This window comes from Eleginops maclovinus, chromosome 19, assembly GCF_036324505.1.
Source record: "Eleginops maclovinus isolate JMC-PN-2008 ecotype Puerto Natales chromosome 19, JC_Emac_rtc_rv5, whole genome shotgun sequence".
NCBI lineage: Eukaryota > Metazoa > Chordata > Actinopteri > Perciformes > Eleginopidae > Eleginops > Eleginops maclovinus.
The window spans coordinates 10,386,320-10,405,509 of NC_086367.1; the positions used below are offsets into that span (position 1 = coordinate 10,386,320).

The 19,190-nt window shown below is 43.5% G+C and overlaps 1 protein-coding gene across 3 annotated transcripts in view; it reads left to right on the forward strand.

Annotated features, from left to right (window-relative positions):
- Nucleotides 1-19,190, forward strand: part of arid1b (AT-rich interactive domain 1B) — a 161,683-nt gene that overhangs the window by 123,078 nt on the left and 19,415 nt on the right. For 2 of the 3 annotated variants that reach the window (XM_063908161.1, XM_063908162.1), the window contains exons 7-9: nucleotides 2,550-2,729; nucleotides 11,556-11,877; nucleotides 13,189-13,353. In XM_063908161.1, the coding sequence (XP_063764231.1) occupies nucleotides 2,550-2,729; nucleotides 11,556-11,877; nucleotides 13,189-13,353 (667 nt within the window). The remainder of the gene's footprint in view (nucleotides 1-2,549; nucleotides 2,730-11,555; nucleotides 11,878-13,188; nucleotides 13,354-19,190) is intronic. The other variant, XM_063908163.1, reaches the window with a different exon arrangement.

Below are 19,190 nucleotides of genomic sequence, written 5' to 3' on the forward strand. Positions count from 1 at the left end.
GAGGTTTCCTGATGTAACAAAAGGATGTAAGCAAAGATTGTGGCTGGTTCGGCTCAATGCAGGACTTTCATATTCCTCTGAACTTTTAAAGGCACCAGCATGTGTTGAAAACTAACTTTTTTAAACAGAATCAAATGATAGTTGAGGTATAGCTCTCTCACACAAGGTTTTTTAGCATCCTAGAACATCATTTCCCAAGATAGTTCAGCGGAAAACTATGTTTTTGTAAATATGTAACAGTCAACATTCAGTCAATTAAGTTCCAGTCAGAGCGTGTGTTTCTTTTGATAGAGCCACTTCAGTTTTGCCCACAACTTGTTGCCAAAGGCTTGTAGCACGAATGCTAACCCACAAGCCACATGCGCCTGCCAACTGAGAAATTGCTTCCAGCAATTATGGCCACTTGTCAAGTATTACTAAAAACAGCAGAATTGCTCATTTACATCCACAAACATTGCAAAACAAACTGGAAGACTGGGATGTGCCCTTAATGGGATGCTCTCTCTCTATCACCCACTGAAGAGCAGTTAACATAGAGAGAGAGAAAGACAGGGAGTAGATGGATGAAGACAGAGAGAGAGTGGGGCACTGTAAAAGGTTATTTTCCCAACATGATGAAATCAAATAGGAGATTTAATACTGCTCTCTAATGCCTGTAAACCTCGAGCCCTCCCCAGCCCAGTCCGGAAAAACACAGCACCGGTTAACAGGGCTGGTTGTTGTTTTCCGCTGTTTTCCTAGCAAGGATTAACCCCCCCCCCCCTTCCCAAACACACGCCCCACTTTGCTCAAGTGCCTGCCTCCCTAAGAGCCTCTCTCCACTCTTTATTTCCATAAATCCGCTGAATGTCCCCCCCCCCCACACACACTGTCTTGCGTGCTTTGCCGACTGCCTGTTGTTGTTGTTGTTGTTGTTGTTGTTGTTGTTGTTGTCCGGCTGAGAGCTTCGTTCGCTCTGCCAAAAAAGAGAGAAGTGTGTGTGTGTGTGTGTGTGTGTGTGTGTGTGTGTGTGTGTGTGTGTGTGTGTGTGTGTGTGTGTGTGTGTGTGTGTGTGTGTGTGTGTGTGTGTGTGTGTGTGTGTGTGTGTGTGTGTGTGTGTGTGTGTGTGTGGATGAAAGCAGAGAGAGAGAAATCCTTGAATGTGTTATTTGCTTTTAGCACTGTCTGCACAATGTTCCTCTCCCCATCCATTTTCCAGGCAATTTAAAGTGCGATATTACACACTGTAATTTTTTTCTCCTCCTCTCCAGAATCCCCTTACCCTAATGGAAGCAAAACATTACAATAATGTCCTCGCTCCTTAAACCCAGCACTCGCAGCCTAAGCACTTTCAGGCCCCAATCGCTCTTTCTCTTGCTCCGTTGCTCTGTCTTTCCCTCCCACACTTTCTCTCTCACTGCCTCGGTCTTGGCCTCTGTCTGTTCCACGCACGAACAAACACACACACATTGAGCATTTATTGCTCTCTTTTCCCCATTATCCATGCCCCCCACACTCAGAAACACAAATATGTACACACACGTATGTGCACACAAGTATATAGTGAAAACCTAGTAGTTTTTAACTTTTATCTCCCTCCTCTCTCCTCACATTTGCTCTCACATTCTAAGCAGAAACAAAGAATTATACAAGTGTCTGCTTGCACTTTCCAACCGCGTCGTTTCCCTAAACCCCAAACTCACTAAAGAGTCGGAATGTGCACGCTCCTTCAACATAGCGGATAGCTATCAAAGTTTACAGTCGAGCAGACCCAATCCATTTACACCTAATCTACAATACTGCTACCCCCCCCCCCCCCAACACACGCACCCACACACCCTCGTCTTGCTCGCTCAATGGCTGTCCAGCGACCTTTCTCCATTCACGGTGGATTGGGAGACCTTTCTATGGGTTTTTTGGGTCCGCTTGAAAGAGCGAAGCCCAGGCGAGGATTGCTCCAAATGTCAATTTGAATGGTAGAGGCGAGTTTGGGGCCTGAGAGGTTTTAACACATCTATTGACAGAATGGCTTAGAATAACATAGTAGCCATGGTCAATTCACTGGCTTTTTCCGTGGAGAGTGGAGCAAACGTTTTTTTTCATGCCCCACCACACACATGGACTCACCTTCTGCAGGTATACATTCTTCTTTAAGGCCAGGTATATACTTGATCTCGGCTTTCACCGCTGAAAGAGTTCACTAAACATGTTTTTTTCATTTTTGCTCAGGGTTCCTTTTACATGTCAGCCTGTTCTTTTTGTGCCTGTTTTGTCTAATACCCGCTCCATGCTGAATTACTCACTGATGTGTATCTACGGGTAACAGGAGCCAATGCCAAGGTAAAAGATTAGGCTTTCATCAAAAGGAAGGGTCTCTTTACACGGGGCAATTGAATGGATATCCACACTTATTTAGCAGGAGAATGATCGCATCCACTGTCGCTCAATCCCTCAGTCAACATTTGATTTTTCTGAGCAGGTGCATTTACTCTTAAAAAGCTCGTTGTGTTTTTAGGCATTTTTTTATCAAAGCATTGACATTGCTTTTTATATCTAATTGTGTGTTTCAGGGATCATGTCCAACATGCAGAGGAACCAGCCCGGCTCTCAGTTCGCTTCTCCTCAGTCAGGACCACCCATGTCCCCTCACCCCTCACCTGGGGGCCAATTGTATTCTGGGATGGGTCCCTACTCCCAGAGCGGCCCTTCTGGTTCTTATGGACCTCAAGGATCCCAGTATGGACACCAAGGTTAGAGCCAGTTTGTCTCAAAAAGCCTTATAACAAATGTTGCTTAAACGCACAGTTAAATGTGCAAATACTCTTAGAAGGGAATAGAAGGTTCTGGAAGATTGGCCAAGTGATTGTCTTTAAACAGAAACTCATATTAAAGAGCCCAGGCATTTATCATGATCCAATAAGCTTGATGACGTATCAACCACTCCCAGGGTTTGTTAGTAAACTACTGTAGCTGGCAGGCTAACCACTAACATGCTACAAGCCTGAAACATGCTAACACTAATCAGCTCACCAAGCTTCTTTTTCTATGTGGTGTTGAGTTCTCAGGATGATACATCATTTCAATCAATGAATACTTTATTGAAGAGTGTAACAAAATAAATCTCTGAGCTAATGAAATTGTCAACTGCTCAAAGTAAATCTGGTCAACAACAAGAAGTTAATTTTACAGGTTTGTACCATTTGTTCATGGCAGTTTGTTTACCTAAGTGATGATCACTTTTTGGTCAATAACTACTCCATGAACTCATGAAGATGTTCTTTACACAGTTTGCAAATTCACTTATATTTGCAGTTTCATTGAAATCACTTACATTTTCTCTGACATTGTCTATTTAAATGCAGGTGTGAAGACACTTAATCATACAGAATTTTTAGGGAATAATAGCATATGGGATTTCTTTTTGAAAGAAACACATTCATTTTCCGGCTATATAATGACTATATTATACATTTATCCTCAGCCTTACAGCAATTCTCAATGGGACATTGTCAGCACTAGTTTGAAGTATTTTTTACATCATAACTCTCTTTTCTCATCTTCTACTAATGCCATGTATATTTGCACTTTACAAATAATGCTCTGTATTGTGTTTGGTACAGTGTTAGCTAAGATCACCTGCGTCAATAACCTGTTGAAGACACAAAGACTGATAAAGGAGAGTACGTTTGAAATTTGACCAAAAAGTCACACATATTTATGTTCCTTCCTTTAAGCAGGAGTGGGGACATTATCTTGATGCTCTAATAAGATATTGAGTCCTTGGAGCCAGGCCTATTGAAACAACACAAAGAATCTTCTGTTACTCTTTGACAGAAAACAAGGGATGTACTGTACTGTAACTTTCAAGCCAGTCAGAGAAAGACTATTCAAAACCAAAAGAGATAGAATTTGATTTTCCACACACTATGGATCCTTTTCAAATTTAATGATGAATTATGAATCAAGAAAACCACTGTGTGGACTTTCTCTGGTGACTTTTACCTGACATCGGTTTTGTGGAACAGCTTCTGCTTTCTGCCTAGTCTTTTTGGACTGATGAATACAGCATGTGTCATTCATTTAGAAGGAGCCTGGCCTCCGATGGGAAAGCCACATTTGTCTTTTTTCATGACTGTTGGCCCTCATTTCGCAGTCACATTGGGCCTTGACATCAGTGTCAGTGGTTTTCAAAGACACTTTTCTAATGAGGAATACAAAAAGATTAATTTTAAAAGACATCCTCTCTTTGGGTGTCTCTTTATCTTTCTCTTTCTACAACTTACACACACACACACACACACACACATAGATATATGGTCTCTCTTCATGTGGTTGGTCTCACTGCAGGCATTAAAACATATTTTTCTGAGGGTGAGACTCTCTGAATATTCATGATGCACTTGAACTCTGGGCAGACCTCTTGGCCCTCCTCATGATAAGATTATGAGGGAGCTAGAAAATGACAGGGGTCGTGAGGTTTATCCACTGAATGATAATGTCCAGTGGTCATAAGAAAACCCAGATTTGTAGGTAAAAGTACTTTTACCACAATGTAAAATGTTTATTTTAATACAAAGTTCATGAGTATAAGCATAAACCATTTATCAATATTTTTCAATATGGAAAATGGCACATTTCAAAGTAATGATTATTATATTATCAGATGATACTCTTTGATGCATTAATGTGTTTGTGCCTTTTTTGCAGCTGGTAATGATGAGGATATTTTTTCAACAAAATATACTGCAGGGTAGCAATGTCTTAAAAATCCATCATCATTTATTAGTTAATTTATGATGTTTAATCTAAATCTTGAAAGTAACCAGTAACTAATATTTGAAATAAATGTAGACGAGTTAAAAATACACTTTTTCCGTCCAAAACGTGGGGTATTATAAGTAAAAGTGGCATAACGTGAAGAACATGGGTTTAAGTATCTAATAACATTCCTCAAGAATTCATACATGGTATAATTATGGATGTTTCTTTAAATTAGACATTTATTATGTTTTGCTCATTTAAATTCATTAGTTATTTTGTCTGCTGTGAATGTAAGTTGACGGCAAAGTTTATTTCTTTTATCTTACACACAAAGAGGGAAGCTCTACTTCTAAGAGGATGCTTTTTGTACTCAGAGGCGCAAAATACAAACATTAGTTTACTCACGGGTTCACAACTGTGAAACTTTTAGAAAGAGAATCATTGAAAAGTGTTAAAACGCATAATGCTTCACATTTGAACTTGAATGTGCTCATTTGTTGCCAGTCACTTTAAACATATTTAAAACGATAAGGTCCAAAACTCGATCAATCTGTGAATATCCTTCCTGTCTTTGTTGGCCAATTGTACTGCAGGTCTGTTTGAGGAGACATTTTGTGAATCGGTCAATTCAACCATTTATAAACTCCAAAAAAAGGGAAGAATAAACACTGATTCCCAGAAACTGAAAACTGTGGATTGCTCTCTGTAATTCAGCATTCTGCTCTCGCCTGTTTTACTCAATGTATGACTCCTGGCCATCCAACAAATGTTGACATCTGCTGCTGTACTTTGTTTTTGCCTTTGGCGACACCCTAGACGAAACATTATGTTTTTTGTTTTTTTTTTGGTTAATGTTTGCTTTAAAGTGTCACCTTGATGAATGCGCCCATCCGTGGTGCTTCCCCAAAATTGCGTCCTCTCCCTCGCATTTGTTAATGTTGATTAATAACCCTAATGCATTTGGTATTTGGTCTCCCTTCTCCACCCACCCTTATCTCTTAATGTGACTTTGGCTGGGCCGACAGCCTAGTAAGCAGACAGAAAAAGAGAAATAAAGTAAGCAGAGAGCGACAGCGGGGCGAATAGCCTGGAAGAGGCTCTGTAGGCAGATGAGCGTGAAATCTCACTCGGATGACAGGAGAGATGTTCCCCTCAGAAAAGGAAAGAACAGCTCAGGCTTGCTTGTCTTCTCATCACACACACATACAGTAGATTTATACTGATGTATGTATACCCTCATTCAAATTTAATGCACTGGAACTGACCTGCATCTGTCCTGCGTTGTACTTGAGGATATTCTCCAACAGCAGTGCAGCACTTCTCTAAAAGAGGTTCTTCTTGAATGGCTACTTTTGTATCTTCGCATAGTATCAAGTACAAAACAAACTAAAATGGCATGCAGTAGTAAACTATCCTCTTCATTCACGCTGTATGGATATTTCGCTGTGTATTTGGTTATACTGTTGTTTAATGCAATAGCCCTGCAATAACGCCTACCTTCATACGATGTCCAGCTTTTGTTGGAACTGTCGAGAGGTGTTGAAGTAATTTTCTACCATACTTAGATTTGCTTCTTACATTTTGACACTCCAATCATTTTACCATGACTATGGTAATGGCCAGGATTGACGTTGCATTGCATCTGGGGTCAAGTTAAACCTTTGGGCTGGACCACTACGTGTTTCTTGCGTTATCTCATGAAAAAATCTAAACTGCCTTAACAATGAATTTAGACATTTGTGATCCACAAAGGGACACCTATCAGCAGAATGATGAAAACATTTCTCCAAAAACCTTCAGTACTGGAAAGTATTCAAAAGGGGACATAGCTGGTGTCCCAGATCTTGAAGAGCCTGTTTGGGGTGAAGAGGGCAGACAGCTGCTGGTCATTGTTCCTTTTTCTGACAGCTCCATCTGCTTCCCTTCCCTCTCTAGCGCTCTAACAAATTAACCAGCCATTAACCAACACAGAAACGCACTCCAAGTTTCTGGACTCTCTCTGTTATTTCAGCCTGTTCTACAAAAACTCAACCTCTTCAGTTACTTGTGTAGTGTGTGACACAGCTCATCAGAGAACATCAAATCTGTGTGACGTTGCATAAGGGAAGGCTGCAGTAAAGATGTTGTTTCAGCGGCAAATGGTTGTAGCTTGTTTAACCAACTATATAATCCCAACACAGCCATGCTCATGACTGCAGGAGGATATGCCCCTTTAACAAACAGTCCTAAAATAATATGTCCTTATTTACATAGATTTTAGGTTAGAGGAAACCTAAAGCTTTCCCCCATTTGCTATTTTCTCACACCTTTTTCCAACTCTTCTGAGATGGGAATGCCCGCTTTTTGCCCTCAAAATATCTTTAATGCTCTATGTTCATGGCTTATTTAAAATTAAACTGATCTCGTGCTGTGTGTTGATATCGGCCTCTTCTTGGGATTCGCATAACTCCAGCAGCTGTTTCCAAGACGTGCACATGGACAGGGTTCAGAGCCAACATGTTGAGAACAGTGGACACACGGACAGACGGGGGAGGAGGATATCAGACCATTACAGGAAAGAGATTTGGAGTCTGTCTCAGCTCTGCTTTCTTTCTCTCACCCATTGCATAGCCCCCCCTTCACTCGAGGGGTTAAGCACTCGCTGGTAATGACCATGCTTCATACTGCACTTTTAAGCCTTGGTGCCTTGCTGGGGCGGCGGTGTAATTCAGCCAAAAAAGCCAATGCCTGGGGGAGGGACAGGAGTTTTTTTGGAGGAAATTGAGTGAGTGGAGCTCTGCAGCCCCAAGGCTCACCCTAGCCCTGCTTAGGCTCAGACGCCCTGCCGGGGAAGGTGCTGAGGTGGCTGAGAGAGGATGTAAAAGCCTCGGGCAAAAGAAGACGCTGCAAAAAAAAAACTATCCATCCAAGCAAGTCATACGTGTATACAGCAGTCTGATACTGAGTCCTAAAAGCGTATTAAGGACAGGAAGAAATGCGCTGTTTGCTTTTTTTTCTGAAATGTTTTGGCATTATCAATAGCTATGAGCTTATCTGAAGTTTGTAGTTTAAGAATTGTATTGTCTTTACGCAAGCACATTACAGATCGAGTATTACAGATATTAATGTTGGTGAGTTTAGAATGAAATACATTTGCTTAATTTCAAGTGTTTTAACCTGTTGTAAACAGATTAAACTATATTTAAAACTGTTATTAAAGTAAATGTAAAATAATGTTATACTTTAAATAGGAAATGGGGGAGATGTGTTTTATAGCACCCACTCTATATATACTATACTATATAGAAAGAAAATGTTACACCTGAGTATAATGGAACGAGATATGTATCAGGGTGTCCACTAGCACATTGATAAAAAAGTTAAAAAGTTAAAAAGAAAAATTCATTTCTTTTATTCGTGTTCATCCACATGAGGACATGGACATCTGCCCTGCTCTTGTCCTTGGCAGCTCAAGCATGCAGCCATGTAATCTGCGTTCCACTCCTTATTGATGGAGCTCACAGATCTGGAGGGCTGCTTGGTGCACCATCATACCTTTCTCCACCGTAGCTGGCAGAATGGCTGCCTCGGCTGTTAGCATTGGACGGTCCAGTCTGCTGAGGAGGCAGAAGAGGGTAATCTGCTCGGTCACACTCCAGCTCCCCCTCGGGACTGCAGGGATTAATCCCAGCGCAGGATATAGCTTCCGTCCAATGCGTGACCATGCCCGGAATTTCCATGTAATTGTGAACGAAGCACCATGAGCTCTCCTTCTCCTTCTCCTCCCCTCCCTCGCGCTATAAATATAACCAAGACTCCCCAAAGGCACCAAGTGCCCGAGAAGCAAGCAGGAAACCAAGACTGAGCCACAAGGACACGAGAAGGGACAAATAAGAAAGGACATCCTACTTGTCCTCTATTTCAGAGTGCTATGGTTAGCATGCAAAGTAGGTTACACAATTCTGTGGATATATGTTGATGCTTACATGTGCACAATATGAGCTAACATGGCAAATATCTGTTTGAGCAACAGGAAGTCAGTATGGGCTTGGACTGGGAATCGTAGGGTCGCCGGTTCAAGTCCCCGAAGAGACTTGAAATATGGAAAGTGGACTGCTACTTGGAGAGGTCCCAGTTCACCTCCTAGGCCCTGCTGTGGTGTCCTTGAGCAAGGCACCGGACACTTCCAATCCCCCCTCCCCATTGCTCCCCGGGCGCTGCACGATAGCTGCCCACTGCTCCTAGTACTAGGATGGGTTAAATGCAGAGGACCAATTTCACTGTGTGTGCTCTGCTGTGTGCATGTATGTGACAATAAAGAGGGCTTCATCCTCCGATTCTATCTATCTATCTATCTAGGAAGTGGAATTTCTGAGGAATTATGCCAAAATGTTGCCAAAAATGCACAATAAAGTATGAAGATTTTTTGACAGTGGTCAGAAGAGAAATTGTCAAACGTCCCTGTTGGCTTTTACAAATGAGTCCCCAGCTCAAATTTTCTTCATCAACAAATAATATTTATTCTCAATTTGTGATCAAATATATGTGCGCTTATAGTAATGTACATTTAAAATAATATATATTCTAGCTATAATAAATATATTATTGCCTCGGTAATGATCCAACTTCGTCCTCTGATGTTATCTGAATGGCACCTCCAAAGACTTTGGAAGCATAAGTGACTCTCATGAAAACACCTAGAATTTCATGGTTGAATTTTTTTCAAGTGGGTTATGCTATCTGTCCTTGAAGAAGCACTCTGGCACAGCACCAATCTTTCAGGAGAGTGAATCACCCTTGTCATGATGGAGCAAAACTCTCATAGGAAAGCTTATCATTAACGCAGTCCCACAGCCACTCCGTCTTTCCTTTGTTAGCCGAGGCAAACATAGCCCAAAACTAGAACATTTTGAACGGTAGTACATCAAATGATATATCTGTCTTAGCCCCTCACCCCTCCCAGTAAAGTCGAATAGAGTCTCATGGAAACTTCCAGACTCACTCCCTCTTTTTAGTGGCTTTTGGAAAGGTCCCTAAAATGGAAAAGAAGAATGTCCAAATGGGACTGCGTGATATAAACAACTCCCCGGGAGGTGTGCTGAAGCCTCGGTTTGTCACCAGGGCCAAGAACCACAAAGTGTCCGCCCAGGCTATTGAGAATGTATGGCAGGTCGCCATGACATGGGGCTCAACAGCTGTCCAAAGAGAGCTGAGAGAGGTCGCTGACTGCGGCCTTGTTCCTCCGCAGCAAACCGTACACCCAACTGAAGGGAAGGAAGCTGCAGGGCACCGCTCCCACCGTTTCCCACAGCACGGTCGCTTCAGAGTGCAAGAACATGGAAATGTATCTTTCACTGGTTTCAAGGTCTCAGAAGTATTATATATGCATCCACACAGACAAGCAGATGGACACACACACAAATGCAGTGTGCACCATATGTATCCTCTTGTGTTCGTTAGCAGACATCCTTTCTTCCTGAACGCTTCCCTATTATAGCCCCAAAACCCTTGACAGGTGTCAGCCGTACTCAGCTCACCGACTCACCAAAGCCTCCCCAGAAATAATCCGCTTCCTCTTTTCCCATCTCCCACAGTAGATTTCATCACAATTTCTGGACAAATTCAACCGATGCTGCTGACTTTTATGAGAAAGACTTTTATTTTGATTCAATATAAATCCTATCTCGGGGCTTGAGGAGGGGAGGCAGGAGTTTTCTCCCCCCACCTTCTGTCTGCCTGTCTTCCTCTCTTTCCGCCCCCACCCGCCGCTACTTCCTCCCGCTCTATCCCTCTGTTGGACTCGCAGGCTTATGTCATGTGGAAAGTGTCTTCACTGAAGCAGCTCGAGGACACTCAGAAGCCATTTCCATTTTCGGAGACATTTTTTCCCCCTCTTGGTGAATATTGTCATTCAACGTTCCCTCATCTGAGCGTGCAGAAAAGCCTTCAGGTTTTAAAGGGACTTGATCCCCTTTTCCAGACATATTCTCAGAGGATTAAGCAGTGAGGCCCAACTAAAGCACCCTTAATCAAATCAAAAATAAATAGCCCCCTCACAATGCAGGATGCCACATTTTCCTTTCTATCTTGCAGGGGATTTGTCCCAGGGAGGGGATATCACAGTTGAGATGGCCCAGTGCCTGCAGAGGGAATACAATGAGATGTGCTGTGTGTGTGGGAGTGTGCTGCACTTACATGTGCACTAGGTGTGTTTTAGTGTGCTTAAATGTATGTACATGTTGTCTTTGACAGCATGCTGATTCTCTTACAGCTCTTATTGCAGCTGGTGTTGTAGTTGAGCGGGGCTTTTAGAGCCAAAATGGAGGGGTTTAAGTGTGCCTTAGAAAAGCTTCTGGCAGCGCGTCCGTGTGGCCCTCCAGGGCAGCAAAAAAAAGCATTTACTGCAGATTAGAGCTCCTCTCAAGTGTTTCACAAAGTCGGTCCTAAGCTTGACAATTATTCCCTGGGCAATCCAGCAACCTGCAACGGAGGAAAATGTCACCACGCTACCCCCCATTTAGTTTTTTCTGGCCCCCACTGTAGGTTAAAAAGGTTATGAATCAGAATTTGGTTTTGCACGCCACATTCCTCACATTTTTTGTCTTTCGCCAGATAATGTTGTTGATTGATGAAATTGTTGTGTGTAGGTATCGGTGTTTTGATGAATTCAATTTCTCCTGAATGAAATGAAACACAGGAGCCATTATCAGTAATCCATCCATTTCAAGTGTGAAGTTAAAGGTCTCAGGTGGCAGGCAGCCATGTTTCAGTGACATTGTCTGTGTACTGCCTACTTCCAAAGATGTAATGCTCATTCACATGTCGTCTTCTTCCAGGTAACTATCCTCGGTCCTCCAACTACAGTGGGCCTGCCAGTACCGGCTACAGTGGCCCTGGCCCCGGCATGACCAACAGTCTGGGAATGAATGCTAGCAGCCCCATGCACGGGCAGGGGCCCGGTCAGCCCATACCTGTGGGACGCAGCCATGGCGCAGGCAGCCAGAACAGGGTGTACCCACCCATGGCCCCCAGCTCCCCCGGCATGCCCCAGCCAGCTGGGCCTGGGATGGGCCCTCCTTCTTTGGGTAGCTCTAACCGCAAGGCCCAGGAGGCAGCAGCAGCTGCAATGCCGGGATCTGCCAACTCAACACACAACAGGTGAGAGCACAGCAAGGACCCAGGGGCTCCGTGGCTGTGATTATTTTAGATTAACGTGTTTCTTTATGGCTGTAAGAAGCTTTTCACCCAACTGGTGTTCTTTTACTGATTGCATTATTTATTGTTTTCACAATTTGAAGAAATCATGATTATTTCGTCCACAAAAATCAAGTATCTGATGTTGTGACAGTGTAAGTGTGTGTATGTTCATCTAATTCATTACAATTGCTCCGATGCTATTCGGTCCATCAAGTGACCTTGGCAAAAGACAGAAGAATTGATTCAATATTATTATTACATCGCTCTTCAAACAGAAAGGGCTCAAATTCTTCTGTAGGACTGAACCTATTTTATTTTGCCTGGAAATAGTGTTTTTATTTTTATTGAAGACACATTTGTAGAAAACACATTTGGTACATCAATGGGAACCACAGTTACAGAATAAAAACAACTAGTGATCGTCTTAACCCTAACTACTATTGTACATCAATTGAAAAGCAATAGTGTTGTGCTTGACTAAGGGCTGGTAAGCATCTCTTCTCTATCTTACATCACTCTCTGCACGGTCGTGCGGGGAGCAGTGCTGGAAAGCACCACAGAGAGTTTCTGTGCCACACAGTGTGATTTTTTTTTTTTCCATGAGTGTTTTCAGACGTGAAGGCATGGGTCGTTCTCAGGGGTTCTACGCTTCTATGAGCCATTTGCCGAGCCATCCCTATTTTCACACATCTCTTAAAGTGCCTGACATTTTGATAGCTGGCACTATACACCAAGTGCCATTTGTTGCAGAGATATTGGCCTGTGAGCCGACTGCATGGGTTGAATACTGCACTGTCAAACATAAAAGAAGAAAAAGCAAACCACATATTTAACTGTGAAAACACCAGAGACCAAGGTGACACCAAGCACCTTATCACAAACACAAAGCACTTTGATGCTTCAATGGTATATGAGGTAATGTTATGTTTCCATCAGTGTTGGAATTTTAAATATAAGCATGTGCGCAGCATCAGAGACCAGGGCTGTTGTGGGACTTGTGTGGGCATTAAACTCCTGCTGAACCCTGCCGGGGGATCTAGTGGAAACATGGCCGTCTTCTGAGAGGAAGAGTGGATTTCTTCTCTTCCTCCTATCGATGCGGGGGTTCGTCTAACAATGCATCCTGGGAGCCAGCATTCTGCATGCTGTAGTGACAGATTAACATTTGTCAATGTTTGTTCCTATTTCTGATGATGCATGAGTCCAACAGGAGACTGTGAGCTAGCAATGAAGGTTTTTGTTTTTTGTTGGGGGTCTTTTGGTGCCGGTCAGCAGGCGGCCTCCTTATGCAAGGTCCCAAGCCCAGATGCAGCCACGTCATCCCACCTCCACCCACTGGCCTGCACCATACCCTGCTTCCACCTGCCCATCACCTTCCCATCCACTCAGACCTCACCATCCACCCATCCTGCCACCCTCACATTCACAGCACCATAGGTAGGTCCGGCCCCATCGTACTGTTTGTGTGCATGCCTTTAAAGGGATAGTAAGGATTGACTTGTATGAGGTATCGTATCAGTGTATTACCTTCAGTAGGTGGTGGTCAGCACAGCCCAGTTTGAGTAAAAGGCAGGGTGACCACCACAGCTGCATGTACTGCTGTTTTTGTTCACGGCATTACCTTGCCAGGAGACATCCCTTTGATAAGAACTGAAGCCATTATTTCTACACCTTCCATAACAACAAGACCCCACTGCCTCGATAAGGTAGTTTGTTTGGTTAAATATGTTGCTTTGTTGAAATAAAATTAATCAAAGTCACACAAAAGCACTGACACAATAGCCAGAACAGCATCCCCCCCTGTTCTGCAACAGGGGGGATACTGTATTTTTTAGTGGGGTCTGGTGGCTTTAGTGAAACATCTTCAGTTCCCCTGCAGAGAAGGCTGTGTTACAACAGGTAAAACTGTGAAAATATTCGAAATATAGCGCACACTTACACTAATATTAATGTGTAATAAAACTTTTGGTGCCCACGTCCACAACAATTCATTTGCTTTCATGCCAGTGCTTATGTCTGTTTTTCAAAACTACCAACCACCATCTACTATAGGTATAACACTGACTATGAATAAGCACATCATTCAAACCCAATTTTAAAACTATCCTTTTAAATACAAACTGTCTTCCTGTGAATGTGTTTGTGTGTCAAACTGCTATGGAAATGTCTCGTGCTAAACAGAACTGAAAGTGATCGTGATGATATTTCTCACAAGCTCCCTCTGAGAACAAAACAAGAGGAGTCCTCATTGCGATCATTGTAATTGCCATCATCACCTTCAGCATCATGACTGTAGTCATCATTATCATCATCAGCGCGTCTTAGTCATGGCAACAAGTGAGTGCAGACGTGATGCATGGACACACACACAGACACAGTTTCAGATTGGCGTGTGCACTATGTTGGCATTTTGTGGGGAGGCTGGCAGTATGTGTGATAATTACGTGCATCAGCAGGGCCAACACACACACACACACACACAGTCACACACACAGTCACACACAGCAATGCAAATGCTGGCCGAGCCATTAGGAGACGGCTGGTCTGTCAATAAGAAGTGGCATGACATGATCCCCACTGCTGGGACCAATCAGACTGCCTGTCAGTCTCTCCTCACATTCAGCAAGACTTCAGAAAGGTGTCGCGCGCTCGCTGTGGTGCTGCCGGAGGAAAGGGCTCTCTGTGCCACTCTGTTTGTTTACATATCTGTCTGCAAAGTGTGTGTGTCTTCACGTCTCTTCTCAGTGATCCATTTTGATTTCCCATCAACTGTGAACATCCCTGGGTTTCTTGCCTTTGTTTGGTGTCATTAATGTGTTGTTGTATTTTTGCTGCACTGCAAAGTTCACATTTGAAGCAAAAAGTCCAGCGCAATGATGACTTTCACTTATGATTTTATGTCGGAAATCTGTTTATTTTTTGGGCTGCGGTGGTTGTTGCTGACTTCAAAATTGCTGTTGAGTTTATTCAAAACAAAGCATTACTTCCCTTGCACTGGAGAAAAACTGAACAGAAACAGCACGCTTAGTACAGCAAAAGGCTCATAAAAAAAAAGATCTGCAAACTACGTAAGACTGTTTTAAAGCAAATGGAATTGTCATAATGCAGCTGTCATCTTTATTCACAGTATTGATTTAAAGCAATAAGAATTACTTGTAGCTTTGACAGATTTTAAGTAAAAAAACACAACCTAAATGTTTGTTAATAGGTACATTTTTGTAGAATACACCAGTTTCTGTGCTGCCAATGTCACGCTTCAAGTTTTCATTGCCTGCTATCGCTCACTCTACCTCTTTCATCCGTCCCCGTCTGTTTCTCTCTCCTCCCACCTGTTTCACTCTCTTTACCAACTCTCCCAACTGTATCGCCCTCTCCGTCTCTGTGCAGCACTGTTATCCTACCCAGACTGTTTTATCTCCCTCAGTCTTTCTTCCTCCCAATTTGCTTTTTGTTCTCCGCTGTCTCCAGCACGGCCTTGTTATGTTTTTCTTCCTCAGATCCCACTTTAGAACATCTGACGGAGATCAGGAGAAAATTGGCCTCTGAAAAACCTGCAGTTAAAGGCTCCAGTTCCTCAGTTTGCTATCCAGATCTCAGCGCTGAAACATTCAGACCTAGTTCGTCTCTGAGAAACAAGTTGTTAGTCGTAGCACATGTCTAGCTTCATTCTTTGATGCACCAACCCCGAGTGAACTGCCACCACACTCCCAAACCTCCATATCAGGAGGCTAGTTAGCGGTGATGTCATTGGATAGTCTCTTCTTCCTCTCTTCATGTTCTTGAATGTTCTTTATTGCATTCCTACCAATAAACCCTCTACATACCCACCTCTCGTACCCAATCTCCAACCTCCCCTGATTCGCACACACCCTCACACATTAGTAGACACACTCCAGCTTCATTACGCTGAGTGAAAAGAATGCCAAATGAGCAGAGGAGGGCCACTTCTGGTATCCCATGGCTGCAGGCGTAGGTCGTGATTAAATCTTCATAAAGTCTGGCATGAGTGTTTTCTTCCCTGGAGCCCTCTCAGAGCTTTTCCTCCAACCTCCAACTGGAATCAGAAACAAATGTCCCAATTTTATCGGTTAATCAAGTTGATTGGTGGTTGAGGGGAAACGTTTTGGGAACATACAAGAGAAGCCTGTTGCTCTACCTAAAGTTAAATGTGTGAAATAGCAGAAAAGTCACACAAAAACCTGGTAATCATAATTTATCGTAATCTAGATTTTCTTGATTTTCCTGAAAAATAAATAGATAGTGTTTTTTTGAAATGATAATGTGACTGTGGGAAATAGCCTTGGTTGTATGGAAAGTTGCTTCCCTTGTTGCCAGTTGTCAGCATGATGAATTGCAGTGTAAAAAGTCTGACATGTTATGCACAAATAACACGGACGGTGTCAAACCCTGTCAGTGTGGAGGAGGTACAAGTTTGTTTTTGAAGAAATGTTCGGTACAACATTTTTCAGGGGCTGTTGATTGATGTTGGGGATTTTTTTTGGGGAAAAGAGAAGAGAACAGGAAGTATTAAAAGGTATAAGCTTTTCTTGGCAGCAGCTTCTGAGGACAGAATTGGCTTTTCAAATGACTTTCCTGCGCTGCCGGCGACACTCTACGCAAAGTTCCTGGAGCTATAGGAACGGGCTCTGTCGGAAAAAATAAGCACTTAGTAGAAGAAGAGCAAAGCTCAGGAAAAAAAAGTCGTAAATCAAAGGGAAATTGAAGGGAGAAAAATGTTGGAAGAGGAGAGAAGAGAGGAAAGGAGAGTGCTCCCAGGCAAATCCTCGCCAAATAATTCATTTCTGACCTCCTTAGTAAGTAAATTTGCTAAATAAATAAGAGCAGTGCTTGAATGTCAAGAACGAGGGATGCTGCCTGTGGTGCTTTGTCGCTCGCAGTCTTGGCAGTGTTGCAGCGCGCTCTGCTTTCATTAGATGGGCAAAATAAATGGCTTCTCTTCTATCCATCCTGAGCTGTTTGATGTTCGGAAAGGAGGGAGTAGCTTTTCTCTGGATTTAATATGTTAAAAGCTGTCCTTTTATTTTTTGTGGGGGGTTTATTCTCTCGCCCCTCCCTTTTGGTATGTGTGTGTGAGTTTGTGAGTGAGTGTGTGTGTGTGTGTGTGTGTGTGTGTGTATGTGTGTGTGGTGAGTTGAGTCAGGAGTTTGGAGGAGCTATGAGCCCAAGCTGCCCTAAGAACAGATTGGGTCCATATATAATTCATGGCCTCCAGCCGATCCACTCCATCCTTCCATCCAGCAGCCTCTCTCTGGCTCTCTTTTCTCTCACTTTCTTACACACACTCTACACACTCACACACACAAAGCAGAAGGATCGATAGGGAGGAACACACACACACACACACACACACACGCTCCTCCAGTCCCAGCGCTTCTGCTGTCTCGTCCAGTTAGCAGCGCTGGGAGGCATCGGCGCGGCCTGTCACCACGAATGAAGGACAAAGGCGCTGCCACTTCTAGAGAGACACCGTCAGCTGGTTGGCTGGCACCTCGTAACCATGGCATCCCCTTGGCAACAGCGCCCACCCTGCGCATGAACACAAGGACACGCTCAGACACCGACACACACATACACACACACTCTGCCCACAGTGCGAAAGTGGCCTTCTCTGATGCCCTTCACACATGTGGACTGAATAGCAAAAGGAGAGAAGTGTGTGTGTGTGTGTGTGTGTGTGTGTGTGTGTGTGTGTGTGTGTGTGTGTGTGTGTGTGTGTGTGTGTGTGTGTGTGTGTGTGTGTGTGTGTGTGTGTGTGTGTGTGTGTGTGTGTGTGTGTGTGTGTGTGTGTGTGTGTGTGTGTGGTGAGGCAACCGTTTTTGTTTCTATTAACGTATTTAAAAGGATTTTATTTCAACCATGTGAGTTGACTTCTCTGCCCTAATGGTGTCTGGACAGGCCCAACAAAAGATCAAACAGCAAAGCGGAATTTTTCTACATTTTCGCTGTAATGTGGTGTCAAAACTCTCATACTAACTTTTCTTTAAAATAACTCAGTGAAAACAGAGTCTCCCTCTCTTCCTCCTCAGGCCACTCCTTGACAACAAACTGAGAGTGCTCTGGCCTGATGGTGTTAGGAAAGATGTTTCTATGTTTCTCACTGAGAGTGTGTTCCCTTGGCTCAGTCTCATGGAACAGCGATTACCTCCAGCTCTGGGGCCCTGAGCTGCAGATACGCCCCCCATCGGTCCACCAGGGACTCATACACAATCTACTCAGACTTCTCCTTGCCTTAATTTCCCTCCCTCTTTCTCTCTCCAGCTCCCTTCTTCTTTTCTACCTCTCCCTTTATATCCATCTCTCCTCTATCTTCCTTCGCTCTTTCTCTCTCTGCGGCAACAGGATGGGGTTTTTTTTTTTCTACCCGGCACAAAGGTGCCTGAGAGCAAGATGAATGCGCCGTGCCGTTTTTTTTCTCCCCCCTCCCCGAAAGCGGCACATGCATATATTAAGTGTGATTAAACGCTGTGCAATGCCTCCATCAAGTGCTTTCTAATGGGCTTTTTTATGACATGAATTAGTCATAATGGGAGAGCGCCACAGTTGAAAACCTCCAACCACTGTTGTTGTTGTTGTTGTTGATTTGGATATTTCACCATTCACATGAGAGCTTTTGCATATATTGCTCAAGGTGGGTGAGGGGAGGTTTCACAGTACAGTATGGATAAATGAGGTTCGAGGGCATTTAGCAACTTATTTTTCCTCGCTGGCTTATCTGCGCACTCTTTTGTGGGAGTTTGCACGCTGCGTACATTTTCACTGGAGAGAGAAGTTGCAACGATCAAAAGGTACATTTATTTCCGTGTCTTGACTCACAGAAAGCTTTTTAGGGAACACGTAGGCAGCAAGGAAGGAGTCTAAATTCCCCCTCACCGTTATAGGGAAACGGGGCCAGATAAGCGTGGATTTGGTGTGAGCTTGTTTCTTTGCCATGGAGCTCCCCTGTGCACCTCGGCCCCCATAGAGGGATTACATATGTATCATCAGCCGTGCTCTATGACTAATTACATCTGTGAGATGAGATTATGGGGAGGTTTACCAAGCCAATCCCTCCTCTTAGGCTATGTGTATCGGTTCCAACACGAGGTATTACACTATGTGTCTGTGTAAGTGAGTGAAAGAGAGAAAGATGCCAGTTAGGAGGGAATTGACTGACATAAATCCGAATATAATTTAAATCCACATAAAACAGTGTTGCTTTTCAGGCCAAAAACTCCTCCTTGTGGACTGTCATTTCCCAACATTGTCCCAAGGAT